The 18,880-nt window shown below is 41.7% G+C and overlaps 1 protein-coding gene across 2 annotated transcripts in view; it reads left to right on the forward strand.

The window, feature by feature from the left end:
- The window catches only part of METTL24 (methyltransferase like 24), a 50,420-nt gene that overhangs the window by 20,172 nt on the left and 11,368 nt on the right, over nt 1-18,880 (forward strand). For both annotated transcript variants that reach the window (XM_088161908.1, XM_014879300.2), the window contains exons 2-4: nt 4,447-4,545; nt 8,349-8,488; nt 14,072-14,300. In XM_088161908.1, coding sequence (XP_088018034.1) covers nt 8,364-8,488; nt 14,072-14,300 — 354 coding nt within the window. In that variant the 5' untranslated portion in view covers nt 4,447-4,545; nt 8,349-8,363. The remainder of the gene's footprint in view (nt 1-4,446; nt 4,546-8,348; nt 8,489-14,071; nt 14,301-18,880) is intronic.

An 18,880-nucleotide genomic window follows, 5' to 3' on the forward strand; every position in this document is an offset into this window, starting at 1 on the left:
GTGTAGTTGTACACAGGGTACAGACAGAATAATTGGAGATGAAGATGTGTATGTCATTTGTTTCTATGGCTAGCAAATATTTATGGTTCTTGGTGGAATTTATTGCCACAAATGATTTCCACTCACATTTGGTCCTGCCTCAGATGTAAAAAAAATTAATTGTTGCATTATTTAATTGGAGGATTTGCTTAAGACATCTGTGTATGTACTGACAAGTCTTTTGTCTCTTCTTTGGATGCAGTAGACTGCTTGGCAGGGCAATGAGATTCCCGAATTTTTGTTTACAAAAATGGCTAATATGTTTCTGAATTTTAATTGGCTGATAAAAAGGAAAAAACAGCTAGTGAATTAAAAAAGATGAAAATATGAAAAACTTATTAATTCCCTTTCAAATGTAAGCAGAAGAGAAGGAAGGGGTTGGGCTTTTTTGAATTAGTGCACTAAAACTAGGATTGGTCTGGAAAGAATGTAATGATTTGTATGTAAGTTTAGGCTGGAAAAGCCAAACATTTGGCAGACCTACAATTTTAGACCTGCTGGTTTGTGAGCCCTTTGCACATTTTGATTTAAATTTTATATTATTATTTTAGATTTTTAGGACAGATTTTAAATGACAGTCCTTTAAAAATATATCACATGTATACTACAGGTTTTTAAGGGATTATCAAATGACTATCACAGATGGCTATGAGGAAAAAAAAATCTAGGAAAAAGGAGTCTCCAGAGAAAAGTCTCTGCAGATTACTGTCAGATTGGTCTGAAGGAAACATCAGTCCTTATCCTTAAGTATGAAGTACCTGGAAGAAAAATCAAACCTTCAAATGTGTCCTAGTTTTCCTCATACAGAAATGGCATTGCTTTAGGATTTTCTTTTCCCTGTGGTTATCTCATTTGGTGAAAATTTAGACACCACTCTGAATAACAGTTTCTGGGTATCCATTACCCTTCAGGAGCAGCTGAAGTCAGTGTCTGACCAGTGCTTGTGGTAAAGTCTTGCTGAAGGTTGGTTTTTCTTACAATGCTAATTTCAGTTAATTTGTCTATAAGTGAAGCTGTATACAGAGGGATACTCTAAAATATCGAGTATGATGTTTTTTAAGTGGCATTGTAACTCTCCAAGTACTGTCATCTCTTTATATGGAATATATGTGGAATATGGATCTGTTGATGTTTGGGAAGCACGGTCATGGTGTTTGGTTGGATGAGTCCTTATGCTAGGGAGAGAACACACCCATAGTGATAGGCAAAAGTGCAGATTGTCTGAACCCATTTTCTGGCTCCTCCTGGGCAGCCTTGGAAAGATCTGTGTGAATTTCATATCCAGAGCTGCATAATCTGGGCTGTAATAGCTCCTCTGCTCCTCTTGCTGTAAAGTCCTCTGTGAAAGGAGCTGCTCCTCATCCTGTTTGTTCAGCAGCTACAGGAACCTGCTCTCAGTCATTCTAGAGATTTCCATGATACAGGTGAGAAAATCCAAATCACGATGCTACAGTCAGGTTTCCTCTGAGTAAATAAAACTGCAAAGTCAAGAGAGTGGAAAACTCCCCACATAAGGTTCATTTTTTGTCAGGAATAAACCTGATTTTCACAGAGCACCTGTAGAGTTTATTTGAAAAGGCTTACATAGAAACACTCTGAACCAGGCTAAAAGTTATCTGGAAAACTACAAACAAAGGCTACCAATGTGCCTATGGACCAGGTCCTTCAGGAGGATATTTTATACTCCTGAATGTACCCAAAACGCATCACCACCGTTTGTGAGTTACCCTCTGGGGGGGTGCAACCTGTCCGGGAGATGTGTTGGATTTTCACCCCCGTTCATTGCCTGTGAATGTTGCTGTGAGGCAGCTCCTGGGGCACCTGCAGGGGTGTTAGGAGATGTTAGGAGGTGTTAGGAACTGGACTCTGGTGTGTTCCTTAGTGAATGGAAACAGGCTGCTGCTTCCTAAGGAGCCAGGGACCAAGCGTGAAGTTTGAGAAGCTATTCAAAAGCATTGCCATCAAACAGGAGCCTCGGATCTGATCTCTGTCACAAAAGTAGCATTTATGTAGTGCTCCTCAATTTAAAGAACTATACAAAAGCTTGATCTCTGTTTTTTTTCCTCCCCCTCCCCCTATTTTTTAGTGAGTCACTGGGGTTTTTATTTCATTTTCATGTGTTTATCAATAGTTTGGAGTCAGTGGGAAGGCAGTTTATGGTCTATAAGATTTTAAGAACCCGAGTGTAAGCTGCAGTGGCTCTTGGACATTGCACTCTGCTGAGGAAGAACCTCATTCATGTGGTTCATTATAGAGATTTCTTTGCTTCCCTGTCAACTCTGTGCAGAAGGAATTCTTGCTGAATAGTCCACAATGGCCACCCTGCAATTCCTCTGCTTAATGAGCTACTTCTCACTCAAATAGATTTCATAATAGCTGGGCACAGATGTGTAGGTATCTGGGTGGTTGGTGGGTTCTTTTGGTTTAGGTTGGGATTTTTTTCTTTCATTGTTTTTTTGTTGTTTGAATTTTTTCTTTTTATTTTTTCCCTGAAAACGGTTGTCAGTCTTAATTTTCATTTCAGCTTTCAAGCCTGTTGAAACAGCAGCATTCCTGTCATTGCAAACGTTATTCAGCCGTGTGAACTGTGACTCATTCTGAAAGATTACACGCATTTCCCTCCCTGGTGTGCACCTATCCTCCTGCTGCTCGCTGTTTGCAGGCTGCCTGCTGCAAGCAGGGGTCAGGGGGACATGCTGCTGCAGAGCTGGCTTGCTAGCTTGCTTCCAGGCTCATGCTGTGCAGGGTATAGGAGTCCAAGTTTGCTGCAGGCAGGAAGTTTCAGAGTGAGAAATGCTACTTTTGTATGCTTCTGGGGGAGAAAAAAAAAATCTCCATATACTTTTCAGCATCTCTTTGCAGTAAAAACAAACAAACAAACAAAAAACCTCCAACCTAAAACCCACAACAAATCTGAAAAATAATCCCTAAAGGAACAATAAACCTCATACAGACCTCCTGGCTCACATTCACTGTAGACTATGTTTACTTAGGCTACAAAAATATCAATTCATGATACCAGTTCAAGGCAAACACCATCTGGTCTGGTGGTCCTCTTTAATAATCTTCCTTTTCTAATTTTACCTTCTCTTTCCTGCATTCCTCTCTGGCATCAGAGGATCCCTGCTGTCACTGTGCTGGCTCTTCTCCTGGTGCCACAGACCAGTCCTGTCTGGGGGCTCAGAGCCTCACCTCACTTGTCTGCCTCCATCCTCTCCAGCCAATTGCTATCTCCTACATGTTTTCCAGGGCTTTGTCTGAAATACAGTCCTGTGGGAACCCCGAGTGGGGTTTCTGATTGTATTTTATTGAATGCCAGCATGATTCTTTGAGGGAGAAACCCCATCCTGTTCATTATGGAAGCTCACTTAATTGAGGATGATTAAAGGGAAGCTTGATACTACCTGCCCAGCTGTAGAAGTGAGTTATGGCACCTGAAGATGAAAAGCCAGGAGGAATCAATCTTGATTTAGTACAACTTAAAACCGTGCTTGTATTTTTATCTACTCGAGGGCAAGAGATGACAAGTCTGAACTTCCCAGCATGAGCGCGGGCAGAATTTGGAGAAGGTGGCTCAGATGGGAGCACAGAATCCTGTTGCTCTGCAAGCACGTGTCTGAAAGACCTTTTCTGTCCCACTCTATGTGGGAAGTGTTTCTGGAAAAGCTGACAGGATCCTCGAGGTTCAGAGCTGAGGGAGCACAGAAAGCACCCACCAAAGCTATTTCCTTGGGGCTGTGTAAATGAGAAGTGGTAGGGCTACAGGCAGCCACATTTATATTTTTTCAGGGAAACAAAGAATTCTGGTATACCTGTCAGGCAAGCATGGGAGAGGAAGAAGACTTTTCTCAAAGCCCACAAGAAACTTGTTTTAAAATAATATCTAGATCTTAAAAAAGAAAACACGTTTCTTACAGGGGTTTCCTTTGGTGATTACTGTTTGCAATGCAAGTTCTTGTTTCCTTGGATGTTCAAGCAGAGATACCTGATACACATGAAATTAAAATGATTACCACTGTTTTCAGATGTTTTGCTGTAGAATTTGGTTATTTAGATCTTGGTTTTCTTCATGCATTTCTCACAGCTTACTTGGGTGTCCTAGAATAAATGGGTTAACACATTGGGTTAACCTGGATAACATATAATAATAAATAACGGGTTATCCTGGATAAGGAGCACTTTATTTCTGAATTACCTACATCTGCTTTCAAAGCTGATCATTATAAATCGTAGTTAGATGGCTTTTCACTGTAGTTGAAACCCTGCTTCATTCTGAAATGTTTTTCATGTGTAGACAAGCCCCCAGGAAACTTTTAGTTTGAAATTAAATCTCCTTAGTTTATTAGCCCTTGTAATTTATGCTTGCACTGCCTTTAAGGTGTTTTTTTGTTTTGCTTTGTTTTACAGACTGTAAGATGGCACATTGAGCTACAACCATGGGCAAGTCCAACCCCTTCCCTCAACTATGAGGCCTCAAGGTTCCTAAAGTACATTAGCACTTCTCAGGTAGGTTTTTCATTTCAGTCTCCATTTAGAAACCACTTTTCCTGGCACAGATTGTTGCCTCGTATCTGAGGAATTAACCTCACACCAAACTTTTTTGAAACTGATTTATTTCTAAAGTTGCTTAACCTAGCACTGATAGTCAATATGAATATAAAGGTCAAAATACAGGTTAGAAAGAATATATTATTTCCATGTTATTTATTTCCAAATGGGTTTGTGTCCTGACAGGAGTATGGTATGACTGAAATTCTAGATGCAGTGTTTCTCTCTCTCTCTCCCCTCTCTCCCTCTCAGATGGAAAAATACAGAGCACTCTGTATCAAGAGAGTGTATTCAACCACTCCACCTCTTAATAATAATATGATAACCAGGCTCATTTTACTTCAATAGGAGGCAGTTGAGGTTCACAGTAAAATGAGAACAAGGCATCAGACCCTAACTTGGACAACTTGTTTCAATGATACCAATAGAATCTTGATATTTTTCAGGACAAAAATGATGGCCATGGAAATTAGTGGGTTTATGTGCTTTTTAAAATATGGCATTTCCAAATCCAGATTGTGTTGATGGATACTTCCAGCATTCAGCATACATGGAAGTTGGGCCATCATGTCTTAACAGAGGCATCACTTATGCACAACAGCATTTGCGTGCGCATTTTCTGTAATAAAAAATGGAAAAGGTGCTGGATGCTCACAATTCCAACAGGGCAGCTGCTTTTGGTACCCAGGTCTGTCAGCAATTGACCCTTGAATATAGAGATGACTGCATCATCGTTGAAGAGCAGCAAAAAGCCCCAGGTGCCAACATCACTGAAATGTCATTCACGTATGAAATTCTTTGTTAATGCAGTGCTTTCGAGGCTGAGATTAATTTGAAACACGTCTAAAAAAGAGGATAGCAGGGTGTCCTTGCTTGTGTGTACCCCTGGATAAATTCTCAATAAAATGAGATCTCTGCTGCCACTCATGCCAGCACTGAGAGGGCAGGAGGCAAGATGATGCATGTGGGGACAGCAAGAGATGTGTGTAGAGCTGTTTGTTTTGTTGTACAGAAGTTTCGACTGTGGCAGACGTATTAAGTTTGAAAACATCCTTCATCTCAGTGACTTAATAAACAGTGGCAGATGCTGCTAAACTCCACTAGTTGGGTCAAAGCCTACAAGGACATCAATTAACAGAGAGTTTATTGCTTTTGACACACTCAGCGAGAAGTTTCATTCCTGGAGTAGCTGATCCTGGTTGGGGGAATAAGCATAAATGAAAACAAAAAATGAGAAGAATCCCTATTCCTGACCTGGCAGATGCTACAGGATGAATAACTGATGGGATAACACCATGACTAGCATGAGGACTTCCAAAAATTGCATCCTGCTTATGTAGATAAGCATGGGATATCATTTTCCTTGTTTGCTGAGCAAGTGTCTACTAATTACTGTGCCTAAGTTCTGCCCCATGCCATGAGCATAGAATGACTCAAACTGCTGGAGCAGGAAGGTGCCTTGTCAGCAGGGTCAAGGTGTGGCCAGAAAAAGCATTTTCAGAGCTGGTATTTCATGATCAGGAGAAGCATCTTTCTTGTACTGTTTTTTATATGATAGGAGTGAGCAGAAGCCCAGAACAAAATGTGAGCTCAGTGCATCAGTAAACCATGCAAAAGACTGATGATGGTGTTAAAGGCAGGTTCAGGGTCTGATTTTTGTTTGTTTTTTTAAAATTTATTTTTAGTTGCTGTTGTTGTTTGGGGGATTTTTTGTGGTTTTTTTTTTTTTTTTTGACAGCAAGAGCTATTCAGTAGCAAGAGCTATTCAGTAGCAAGAGCTGTTAAAATTGCTTCAAACTCTGACTGTTGTAATTGCTCATAATGCCATGACTCGATTAAATGGCAGCACTGCAGAATCTTAGTTTTCTGTAGAGAGTACATTATTCTTCTGTGTCTTAAATTAGTGCTTATTATTGCAGTGCCATTTATTCCTTGATTGTTATGTGACTGAAGGGAAATGGGTAGTGGGATGCAGTACAAATCATTGCTTAAAACTTAGTGAGTCCTGGGAATAGTATGAAGAGATGCTGTATTTGCTTTTATAAATTTTCCATGGGAATTATGAGCCAAGCAGGAGCAGGGAGGTGGTGATGCCGTGTGCAGCTCTTTGAATGCAAAGCTCCCGGTAATGATCTTTCAGAGCATACACTTCTTAAAGAATGAGAGTTTTATTTACTTATTATAAGGTCCATGGTGGAGTGTGCCTGCCACATTAAAGGCTGCTTCCAGGTTTTCTCATCTCTGATGAGAAACTCTCATCTCTGTGTAAAATAGTTTCATTTCTGTGGTTCCAGGTGGGACCAGAGCTGTGCATTTTAGTTTGGCTAAGACTGAGAACCAAGCCTCTGCAGTCTGCTCTAGAAGAAGGAAAGGAGCAAGATGAGAATAGTCTGCTCAGGATTGTCTTTGTCCTTTCCACCATTTCAGTTGTTGCCTTTCTGAGAGTGTCAGCTCCCCTTCCTGCAGCTGGGGCTAATACTGGCCCAAAGAACAACTTTTCATCATGATAGCTCAGCTGGATTCCTGCAGCTCTTCTCAGTCTTTGCTTTCTTACCTGCATGATAGCAACCTGTGCCCTGCAACCCCCGACTTGGATGTCTGGGCTGCATGGTTTGAGAAGCCCTTCAAGAACAAACTGTGGATGCTGATGCTGGTGCAGAGCAGTGCAGCCTTTCCTGGGCAGAAATAGCTACAGCTTTGGTGCTTCCTTCTGCTTTCCCTTTGCCTCCTTATCACTGCTGCAGCGAGAGCCGTGCGAATTGTATCAGCTCTCCATCGACTGCTGTGCTCTGGCTCTGGTTCTGGAAAGGGTGCAGCACTCTCCAGCTCTGTGCCTGCCTTTTCCAGAATAGATTTGGAGGAAGAAGGTGGAGTGGGATGTGGTGGCCTGGGGGTGAAATGCTGGCCTGAGCTGCTGGATGGACAGGCAGAGCTGGTGCTGCAAGCAGGGGCTCCTCTGTAGGGTGTCACTCCCAGGGCCGTGGTTTGCTGGCTCGGTCACTGTGGGTTTGGCTGTTTCAGGCTGCTGGCCAAGCTGACTTCACCCCCAGTGATTTTTGACACGTCCAGGTTTCTGATGACACCAGTGCATTTTCAGTCTTTGCTTTCTTGGTCTGTACAAGGGCTTTGACTTACGGTGTTCCTCCCTGCAGGGTCTCTGTCTCTTTTTTTGCAGGGCTTTTATCCTGGCTTTAGACTCTAGATTTCCAAGCCAGCTCAGCACTGACACACATGCTATGATTCCTCTGTTTAGTTACACTCTTCCTTAAATCCCTTTGTTGTTGGAGAGGGCATGTGTTGGGGTAATGATAAAATCCTTTTTGTGCTGAGATCCAGGACACTCTGAGTAAGGTACACATTGCAGAGACACTGCAACTTTGTAATTACAGTCTTGATTTTAACATTAATTCAGGATGCAGAATCCACTCCAAGGTTTGAAAAGAAAAAAAAAATTAAGTGAATGCTGAAACATCTTTTCCTCATGGAAAAAAAATGAATTTGGGTATAGTACTAATGCTTAATTATTTGCTTTTCAAACTGCGTTGCTCTCTGGGGAATTATGTAAGCCTTAAATTTCACCAAGCGGAACAGACAAACAAAGAAAAAAAAACATAAAATCTTTGTAGCTGTGTATCAGATTGACAATAAGACTTAAATTAAACCAATGAAAATTTTTCTTTTTTCCACTTCTCCTCCAGAAGGCAAATTAAAAACAAATTAAAAGTCCTGTCTTAAAATGAAATATCCTTTGATTTCAACAGATTTCATGTGAACACATGAACCTGAACAGCTTGAAAGGGTACTCTGAAACCACAAAAAAGCCTTGGTCAATCTGTCTTGATGAGAGGTTTAGCCTCATCCATCGAATCAGAAGCAAGCAATGCCGACTCTATTCACTTGGGTAAGTGCTCTATTCAAAAGATAATTGTTTCATGGCAAGTAGCTTCAGAAAGCCCTATAAATACAACACAGGCTGCAGCAAGGTTATCTTCTGAAATATAAACTTTGTTCAGGTGTGTTTCTCATGTGTTGATATACTTCTGTAAACTTTATTTTTAGGGAAGAAACCTCTCTCCATGAGGGTCTTTATTTGCCTTTCTAATATTGGTATGAAAACAAATTGCTTGATGGTGAGCTGTGAGTGGTAGTTCATGTAGAGGAAGATGGAAATCAGAGATAAGCTGAGAAGCCTACAGCATCTTCTTTGAGCAGAGATGACTTGCATAACTGACAGGGATTTCAGCAGCATTACTTACAAAACTTCATTAACTACCTCTGGATCAACACTTTCAGGGGTGACATGTGCCAAAGTGATAGTGATAAAGGCAGCTGTGGCTTTACTTTGAAATGTTTGCAGTGTTTATGATGTTTTCAGCACTTGAGAGTGAAGTTTTCATTCTTCACAGAACGAGTGCTTTCACAGGTAGCAAAACCACACATGCAGCCTGTTTCCCTGCTAATAAAACATTCTGTTTCCAAGGAGGATGAAGGAGATCAGTCCTCAGAGTGCATCAGGCCATCAGCACACAGGTGCATTAGGAGAACAGTCGCTGGGATCTGGAGCTCGTTTCACACAGATCACAACGTAGAGCTGCCTAATAAAACTGGTCTTGCTGTCCTGGGAGGCAGCTTTAGGTTAGAGGTGTATTGAAAGGCTTTATCTCGCTTGAACCAGTGCAGTTTATTCCTGTGATTTCCCTGCTGTGGGTTTGCAAAGGGTGGATAGCCAGGAGCCGTGCCAAGGTGGCATTTCTCAGCCATTAGTACACGGCAGGTAACACCTGCAGTGAGTGTGGCAGGGAGGCAGGGTGCCCTGTAGTCAAAGGGAGTGGTTTTGGTTAATTTGGGTGAGTTTATATTTTAATTGAGTTTATTTGAGCTGTAAAGACCCAGATCCTCTAAGAGGGAGGTGCTCTCATGTTTTATTCACAAACCCTCTTCTGTGGTAGAACAAGAACATGCCCCTTAAAAACAAATCACATATACAGAGAGAAGATTTCTCTTGGCTACTGTTGCTTATTTTCTGAGTGTTCTTTGCAATATATTTTAAATTATACTTACCTGGCATTAATGCAAGATAGAGACTTACATGATTTTTTTTCTTCTCAGCTTTTCATATTCCTTTAAAAGTTAGGAGAGACACTGTGTTACCCCATGCTCAATTCCAGACTTGACTGTCTGACTGAGTTAGTAGTACTGAGTTATTGCCTGAGGGCCCTTCTAGTAGTCAGTAGGGACAGGCAAGCACATTCAGGTGGAAAATCAGCTAAGCTAAATAGCATTCTGGAGGTAGGTATAGCTTTCCTTTGATTATAGTGCAAGTCTGGGACAAGGTGGCTGCTGGTTTTAGATGTCTTGATAAAATACTCAAAGTTCAGTGGAATTAACCTAGACCTTGCCCTTCAAGCTGCATGATCATTAATATTAGACCTGAGCTCCGGTGCTGATGTCCTTTTTCCCTGTTGTTAAGGATCGAGTGTGGGTTGAGAATGATATTTTTGTTGAATTGTCCAGTAGGCACAAGGCAGAGTTGATTTAATCTGTGCCAGGAAGTGCAAATTAAGCACGAAGCTGACCAGCACTGAGGTATTTTGCTGATGGTTTTGAGCAAAACTGAGTTAGTGTGTGTGTATACCAGTGCTTCATATGTGGTGCTGTTCTGTGTATGGTCCAGGGAGCATGAGTGCCAGATTTTCTGCAGTGATGGAACACTAGGGCTTAGCAGAGATTGAAATTGATGTTGGCTCTCCCATCAATCATCAGATACACACATGAAATAAGTAACTAACCAGGATGCATCAGCTAAACATGAAACAGCTAAAAAATAAAAGGGAAATACTCGAAGTTATGGAGAAGCACTCTTAAATCCACCAGTTTGCTTCTGCAACCTTGTGAGCTTGTTACTGCATAATTCTTCCCCTCAGACTCACTTCCTTTAGTTTATGACAGACAGAAAAGTAATTTTGTTCTAAGGCAAAAATCCCCTTTAAACATCTTTGTTATCTCATATGTTTCATAAAGAGCAAACGGGGAGCAGCTGCTTCCAATGAAGAGCATTCTCTGCGGAGAGGATGGATGGAGGACAAATGTGAAAGTTCAGTGGGAGTGTTACTGGGAATCCTGAATTAAATCCATTTATCATTAAAACTGGAATAAAACATGCTGCTTAGGCTTTGCCTCCTTGAATGCTGTAGAAGAGGTTACTTGTGAATGGGAGTGAGCAGGATCTGGAACATCTGAGGATCTTTTTAGATTAGTATTAGTTGCTTCCACTACTGGGAGGCAGCAATGTTTTTGCTTGGGGGACAGGATTTCCCAGTGTGATACATAATTGCAATATGCATTAGTGAGCTCTAGTTATTAGTGCTAAATCTGCTTAGATTAAACTAAGTCAGTTACAAACACCACAGGCAGGCACTCAAGCTGGGATAACATAAATGAATAGGATTTCAGAAACTTACCAGCAGAGGTTTAAGGAGTCTTGCTGCAATAAAGTACAAATGCCATTTCAGGTGCCTCCTAAAGTGTATGTAGGAGCTTTAGGATTCAGGCAGGGGATCCTTCGTTTTTTCCTGAGCTGCTGAGCTCAGTTATCTTCCTTTGGGAGGAGAGGGAACAGAGAAAGGGAAAGCTAGACCTTAACTTGCATATGTTTACAGCTCTGTCCTGTGCTTGCTGTGGGAGCTGGAGTACCTGCAGTTTTCGGGCTGGGTCAGCTACAGGTGGCCCTGGAGCTGTGCTGGAGCAGACAAAGCGGCTTTTGTGCCACTCGGCGCTCACTGTGCTCCCGGGTGATGCAGGGTGTGATGCTTCATCCAGTGCAAGCCAAAGCCCAGTGTCTATTCTGAGTGCAAGGCTCTGTGCACCGTGACCCTCTGTGAACCCAGGGAGCAGGGAACAGCCAGGGCACACTGCTCCCCGCTGTGCTGCGCTGTGTCCCGGGTCAGCGTCGCTGCCCTGCTGCCAGCGGGGAGCCGTGCCAGCGAGCCCTTCCCTTCCCTTCCCTTCCCTTCCCTTCCCTTCCCTTCCCTTCCCTTCCCTTCCCTTCCCTTCCCTTCCCTTCCCTTCCCTTCCCTTCCCTTCCCTTCCCGGGGACGGTCGGTGCTGTGTGTGCTGCTGGCTCTGTCCCCACCGCAGGGCACTCTGTCGCCGAGCTCCCTTCTCCCTCTGGGAAAAACGGGTCAGCTTCTTCATTCAGCATGTTCTATTTTGCTGCTGATGGAGGCAGCAGATGCTCTCTCCTGATGGTGAGGAAAGGCTTTGCTAGTCTTCCATGACTTTCCTTTTAAAATTATGATCCTTTTTTAAGTAACACATCTTTCTTTCATTAACTAAATCTTTCTTAGGAGACCTAATTGTTTTATTTTTTCATGCTGCATTATCCCTTTGCATGATCACATGTGGGCCAGGCATTTTTCAAACCAGTTCTTTTGGAAACCTTCTTTTCTCTCCTATATATTTCTTGTTGACTGGGTCTCTCTTCAGGCATAAATTTGAGCTGTTAACTAGAGTTCCAGAATATACATCATACACGTCTTTACCCTCATCTGTATTTTTCCCCCTTTTTTCCACTGCTGTGAAGCTCCCTTTGCAGTCCACATGAGCAGCAATCTGTTTGGAGGCAGCCTGAGGTTTGTCTGCACCAGAAGCATCTGGCCCTGTGGATTGTAGCAGCTGGTGTGGTTAGAAGTGTGTCACGGGCAGATGTGGCCGTCGGTCACTGGTGGGCTCATCACTAATGCTGTAACTGTCCCCAAAAATTCCCATGCTGTTCATTTTTAGCCAGTGCCTCATTCCTAAGGGATTACACTGGTCTTTGTCCATCACTGTCCCGTCTGTAGAAAGCCACATGCAAACAAACATGTTGATTCACTTGGTTAACTTCTGAATTTTTTCCTAATGTGTGTTGAATGTATTAAAAGAAAACTCCCCTCTTTTCCTCCCACACAGCTGTATGGATTGGAATCCTGTGAATTAGGGTTGTTCTTAAAAGCATGCTAGGCTATTTTTGCACACCCTCTCTCCTCCTGTTTTCCCAGGGAAAGGGAGGATGGTTGAGGAGAAGACAACTTCCTAGGGCATTGTTACAGTGTGCTTAGCCAGTATTACAGCAAGCGTCATCCTGTATTGGTAACTTCCAAAACAAATGCTCTTCCACACACTGTTTCATGGGTTGAATTCATTTTATCTTACCTGTATGTCATCTATGTAGAACATTTAGTGCTGGCCCCTGTACCATAGCGTGTGTGATGTGATTTAAAATGTGTTGCATTTCACATATTGATGCAAATATCCAAAATTATTTCAGGCCCACACCACTGCTTAGGATAACTGTGGTGCAGCGTAGCAGGTACTCTGTTAGTACATCTAAGAGTACTGCCCTGTCATGGTCTGTGCACAACAGATAAATGCTGTGCTGTTAGCACAGAGTGAATAATCTCAGTTGTACAATTTACAGTACAACTGGATTAAAAAAAAAAGTCTTAATTCTCCTCTCAGCGCTATATGTGTGTATACCAAACAGCTTAATTTTGTTTAAGTTTACTGTTAAGTGCATGATTTGAATCACATTTGGAATAAGCTTGGAGGAGTAGGAATGAAGAGAACATCCTGTTTTATGGAATTGGAAAGGGCTGTGGCTCAGATGTGTGATTGCAATGGTAAATACCAGATTTTTTTTTAATTTTAGTGCACTCTGTGGTTCACAGGTGGGCTGTAGGAGGTGGGAATAAGGCACAGCCTCTTAAAACACATCTTCTCACAGAGGCAGGGACTGAGACAATACTGTTGTACAATAGGGCTATTAACTTTTCTTCTTCTTTGAGGTCTTCACCACATTAGCAATAATCTTTCTCTCGGGTTTATGTAACAACTCTGCTGCTGTTGTAAGGTGCTTATTTTCAATTATGCTTTTTTTAATCTGTGTCTTCCTGTTCACAGAGAAAGAGAGGCATTTTCTTCTTGTGCCTTATCTGTACCGGTGGTCACTGTGGGTCATGTTTGTAACAGGTGACAGATGTGGTGTGAAATGTGACAGATTTTTACAAAGTAGTATTGCATAAATTTAAAATGTATTTTCTCTTCTGCTTATGGCTTGGTTATTAGAAGTTTGTGCAGCAGGGACCAAGGAAAGTATTGAAAACTTGCCAAGAAAAAAGCAAATTGAAAATAGAAAAATAATATAAACATAAAATATTAATATGAATAATGACAGCACAAAGATTCCAATGTTTAATTTGCTTTCGTACAAATTGTTTCAACTTCTGAGCTAAGGAAAAGCTCTTTGGGAAAGTTATCAGCCTGGCTAAAAGCGATTTCGTTCTTGCCTAGAAAGGAACCATAAGTTCTAATATTGCATTGAGCTTGAATTTTCTTCAAGTTAAGTCAGTTCATCCTCAGAGCATCCTACTCACTAGTAGTTCTTTTTGCTGCATGAATAGTTACCATTTTTTATTTTCCTTTTTTCCCCCCCTTTTTTACATAGGCTAGGCAACGATGACAACCAGTTTGAGCTGAGCATGGCCAACAGTGGGTGTGAGGTTCATCGCTTCGACCCCAGCATCAAGGCAGCCCACGTGCAGCAGGGCCGGCACCTCTGGTACCATCGCCTCTCCATTGACTGGAGGGATCCCAACCCAGCCATTGCAGCCCATAAACTTCACAGCAGCACAAAGAAGCTGGGCACAGTGTTGAATGAATTTGGACATCAGAAGGTAAGGAAGGCCTTGGGTCAGGTTTCTGACCACAGGGTTAGGTGTTGGGAAAGCTCCAGATCTCCCTTCTTGCTGCCCGAGGGGGACCATGCACTTTCCAAAGTCTTTTCCTGGTAATGGGTTTTTCTTCAGCAATACCTGTAATGCATTTCTTGTAGCCGTGCCTTTTCTGTCTTGCTTTCTCTGTGTGCTGAAAACAGCCACAATGATTTTCAATCCCTAGCCATATACCAAATACTTTCTTTCTCATTCTCACTTCCTTTTCCCTTGGACTATCTGTTGACATTGGGTGCTAGCACATTTAGTTCTGTAGAAGTTCTGCTCTTTGCCCAAGTATGAAAACTAAACTACTCACACAGACAAGTTTATGAAGAGAAAACAATATTTGCAACAGTAATTAGAAGAGAAGAGGTGACGGATGGTTTGTTTACATTTTCAAGGTCACTGTTCCTAATTACAGTCCTCAAAAGCAAAACCATCCTGTTTTGAAATTGGCAGCAATCTGTGGGGTGCTTTTTTAGCATTTCCCAGTTTGTTCTTAAGGAGCTATAAAGACATCAAGAATCTTTAAATCTCAAATAAATGTTGCCATAATACATTTCAGGAAGTTCTTAGCTTGTTTTTAAGAGAGTTTTTCCTTCAGGGGATATACAAATATGAATTCAAATGCTAATATACTTCATTGCCTGCAGTTAGTTTTGCTTGTCTTTGTTTTTTAAGAAATAGGCAGCGTGGGCTAAGGAGGAGCTCTTCTGTAAGATTTACAAAGCAAGCAGTGCAATGTTTGTTTGGTTTGTTATTTAAAAATGCAAGATGTCCTTTTGGTTCGCTTTTTACTTTTTTAAAATGTTTTCTTTTGGTTCAGCTCTACTGATTGGAACATTTTGAAGATAAGAGCAGAAGAAAGGAGCCTTTTCCTTCTTTCTAGTCATACTGTAACTGTACTAGGCTGTGCATTAGTGAAACATCTGGGGAGACAGAGAGATGCCTTTTCTTTGATGTGTGCCTTGCATTGGTTTGATTTTAGAAGAATTAGTCACACAGCAAACAATTATTGACCCAATCCAGAAAAAGTGTGCAAATCTTGTGATATACCAGACCTGCTGAGGTCAGTGTCAGTCATCATGGTAGAACAGAGTGGTTGTAACACCTTCTGTGAATGAGAAGGATGTAGGGGTGAATTCTGAGTGTTTAACTTTCTGAAAACAGTGGGCTGGATTGCAGCCAAGGAACATAATGCACACATAACACATGGAACCAGGCTTTCCTCTAGCTGTGTATGTATGACATGGGGTTTGGTTAAGTGTTTTGGTGCCTTATGAGCAGTGTATAAAGCCTCTTGCTCTGGTAGCATTTGAGGAGCTCCTCTGTGCAAAGCTATGGCTTAGTGAAGTAAGCTGGGAGCTGACTTTCTCCCAGTGGGGATAAAGAGTGTTACACACTCGGAGACTTTCTGGTGCTTTATACTTGTGAAATACCTGAATGGGCTGACTGTCCTCACGTTTTTCTGTTTTGGTTTTCTTTTGCTTGTAAGGAAGGCAGCCTTCTAGTTGTATATTGTGTATATAAGTTGTATATTGCGTAGAGACACCATTCTTCTGGTGAATGTGAGTGGAATGTTCCCTAGACTGAATAAATAAGTTAATTCAAAACAGTTTCACAGAATATTTTCCGAAGCACTTTTCTTCAATTAGAAAATTAAAACATGCTCTTCATCCCATTTTTAATTTAAAAAACCCTTCCGCCTACCCTCAATGTTGTTCCGTTCCCACTTCAAGGCAGGAATTCCAGGCAGCTGTATTTGAAGTTAATGCCTCATTTTATCCATGCTTTTATTCTTTAAGATTTGGGACTTGATCCAAGATCCTACAAGTGACTGAAACTACTTCCACTGCTGTTAGAAAATCAGGCTGATGAAGACTGCACAGACAAGATCTCCTGGAGTTCTTGCTGTTGTAGTCTTGAAAAGAAAAGTTGCAGTTTGGGGGGTTTTGTGTGCAAGAGAATCAAAGCACTTGGATGGGCTCATTTGCACCCTGACTCAGATGAGAGCACACCTGCTATTCTGCAGGCAATACTGGAACCTCATCCACACCAGAGAAACCCATCCTGATATTTTGGCAAGAAATACAAAGGCTTTTTTGGAGTCAGAGTGGATGTGAGAAAATAATAGAAGAACTTGATCTTTCTACCTGGCTATGTGGCAAAACAGTCCTCAGTTCTCTGAGGTGTGTAAATAGCCTGGAGGCAGAGGACTTATCTAGTACTATATTAGGATGTGGCTCACAAAGGAAACATGTAGTCAGAGTATTTTTGGGAACTCTTAGAGTGTGAAATCTCTTAAGCCCCGGAATAATCTCCAAAGGATGTCATGGGAGCCTTATTTCCTGATATACAGATCTAAACTGAAAATTTACTGGTGTATCTTCTGAGAAGAGCAATATTTCATCAGCCACAGGAAAGCATAAAGATGTAAAAATTGATCTTGCTCATCTTCCCTTCTCCTCCCCCCTGCCCTCAACTTTTTTGCTGAACATGCACACTCTGTAGTGCTCTCGATGAGCAGTGGGGAAAAAAGGGAGAAAGCCACTGAGGGTGTGGTTCTTATGGCAGTGGAGGAGTTCAACTTTATGAAAGCTTTCACTTTCCTATTCTCTAGCTACCTATGGGGGTGAGGATGCTACAGTGCTGGTGTTTCCCATGGATTAGGGATAGATGCATGGAGAGCTGTTGGATAATTCAAATTGAAGGGAACTTGAATGGATTGTGGTTCAGTCCTCTGCTCAAAGCAAGGCCAGCTGTGGTCAGACCAGGTTGTTCAAGGCTTTATCCACTCTGGTCTTGAAAAACACTGAGTTTTCTCCAGGACAGAGACTGCCCAACTTCTCTGGGTCAGCTGTTGTCCTGCTGGACTGTTCTCTTCATGAAAATGTTTCTCATTATATCCAGTCTGAATGTCCCTGATTTCCATTCGTGCCTATTGGCTCTTGTCCTACTTCTATGCACTGCTAACCCTTCACCAGAAATTCAAACTTACTCAAAGCTACTAAGTGCATTCTGTATCCCAAAGACTGTGCTGTGAAGCACAACTAAAAACCTTCGACAGAAAGGCCCTGAGCAGCAGAAAAAAGCAAGAGTTCATTCTGTCCCAAATGGACATGTGTAGTCACACATGCAAATTCCTATTTCAGTAGTAGTTTTCTTCCCTCTGGAGCTCTGCAGGACAAGTCTCTTGTCGTGCCTTCAGTAAGTGCTGTGAGTTTGCATTCCTTGGCAGTATGGCTCACCAGTAGATGAAATTGTTTCTTGTAAAACAAATTAATCTGGAAAGGAGAATGTGAGAATGCAGAGTAAAAACCTTAATTTAATCACGATATGCTCATAGCTGTAACTTTCAGGGTACAGCAGAGCTGTGTTCAACTCCTGCCATTCAAGTTATTTCAAATAAATTGTGTAAGAGACCAAACTGTGTCATTGTTTGTTATAAAAATATATGCAAATCAATCTTTAAATCTTGATTTCGATTTGAAGGCCTTAATTTACACTCTCTCTTCATGAAGATTTTTTTTTCTGTAACAACTTGAGTAATTTTGCTTCATTTTATTGAATAGGCTTCGATTTAGAATTTCAAAAGGAAAAACCTCCTTTCCTTCACCTGTTGTTTAATACTCAACACAGCTTCAAAACACTATACTCTGAAGTCATTTTGATTAATAACATCATCTCCTCCTAGGCAAGTAATTTATCACTTGCTCTTCTCATTAAGTAGATACTATAACATTTATTTCATGCTACACTCTAAGTTTTTTGAAGGCTGATGTGAAAGGACAAGTATTAAAGAAAAGACAAACCATTTTTGCTTAAAATCAGCTCTGTTGGTAGTACACAAATAGATATAAAATAAAAGTCCAGAGGAATCTGTAACAGCTTAGTTGTGCATGGTGATTTTATTAGCAAAACAAAAAATAAACTCTTCGGGTTGAGAAATGTCCATATTCAAGTTTTGTAGCAATGAAATCCATGAAATTTCTCTTTACTGTGCATACCTTAGGGCTGTTGGGACCAGAGCACGCTTTTGAATTCTTGATCCTGCCTAGACAAAATCATTTAACTTTGGTTATCCCTTGCAAGGCTGGACTTAGGTATTGCCCAGGGAGCCTGGGGGCTGCTTAGTGTGAGTTGTGTTCCCTGAGGGGCTGCTGTGCCCTAGTTCAGTGTGTGAGTGCCACCAGTGTTTGCACACTCAGCTCAACTCACAGCACCTCAGTACCAGCTGATGAGCACCTGCAGACTGGTCCTGATGTGGAATCCTGAGCTCAAGATGAGAAGCCAGGGGCTCAGAAGCCCAGGAGCTCTTGCAGGGACATGAGTCCTTGTTTCTGGTGCTTCTGCAGCTGGGGAGCAGTCCCCTTCACCTTGCTGGGGTGGGGGGCACAAGTTCAGATCTGCTCTACTATGTGTGGCTTAGTGTCAGAAAGAACAAATGAGACCAGGTCTTTTGAATTGCTGCATCATAAATCCTAAAGCAAATGTTTGGAATTCTGAATTCTTGAAGGGGCTTAACTTTTTCTTTGCTTTTT

Source organism: Sturnus vulgaris, chromosome 3 (genome assembly GCF_052056855.1).
Source record: "Sturnus vulgaris isolate bStuVul1 chromosome 3, bStuVul1.hap1, whole genome shotgun sequence".
Lineage (NCBI taxonomy): Eukaryota > Metazoa > Chordata > Aves > Passeriformes > Sturnidae > Sturnus > Sturnus vulgaris.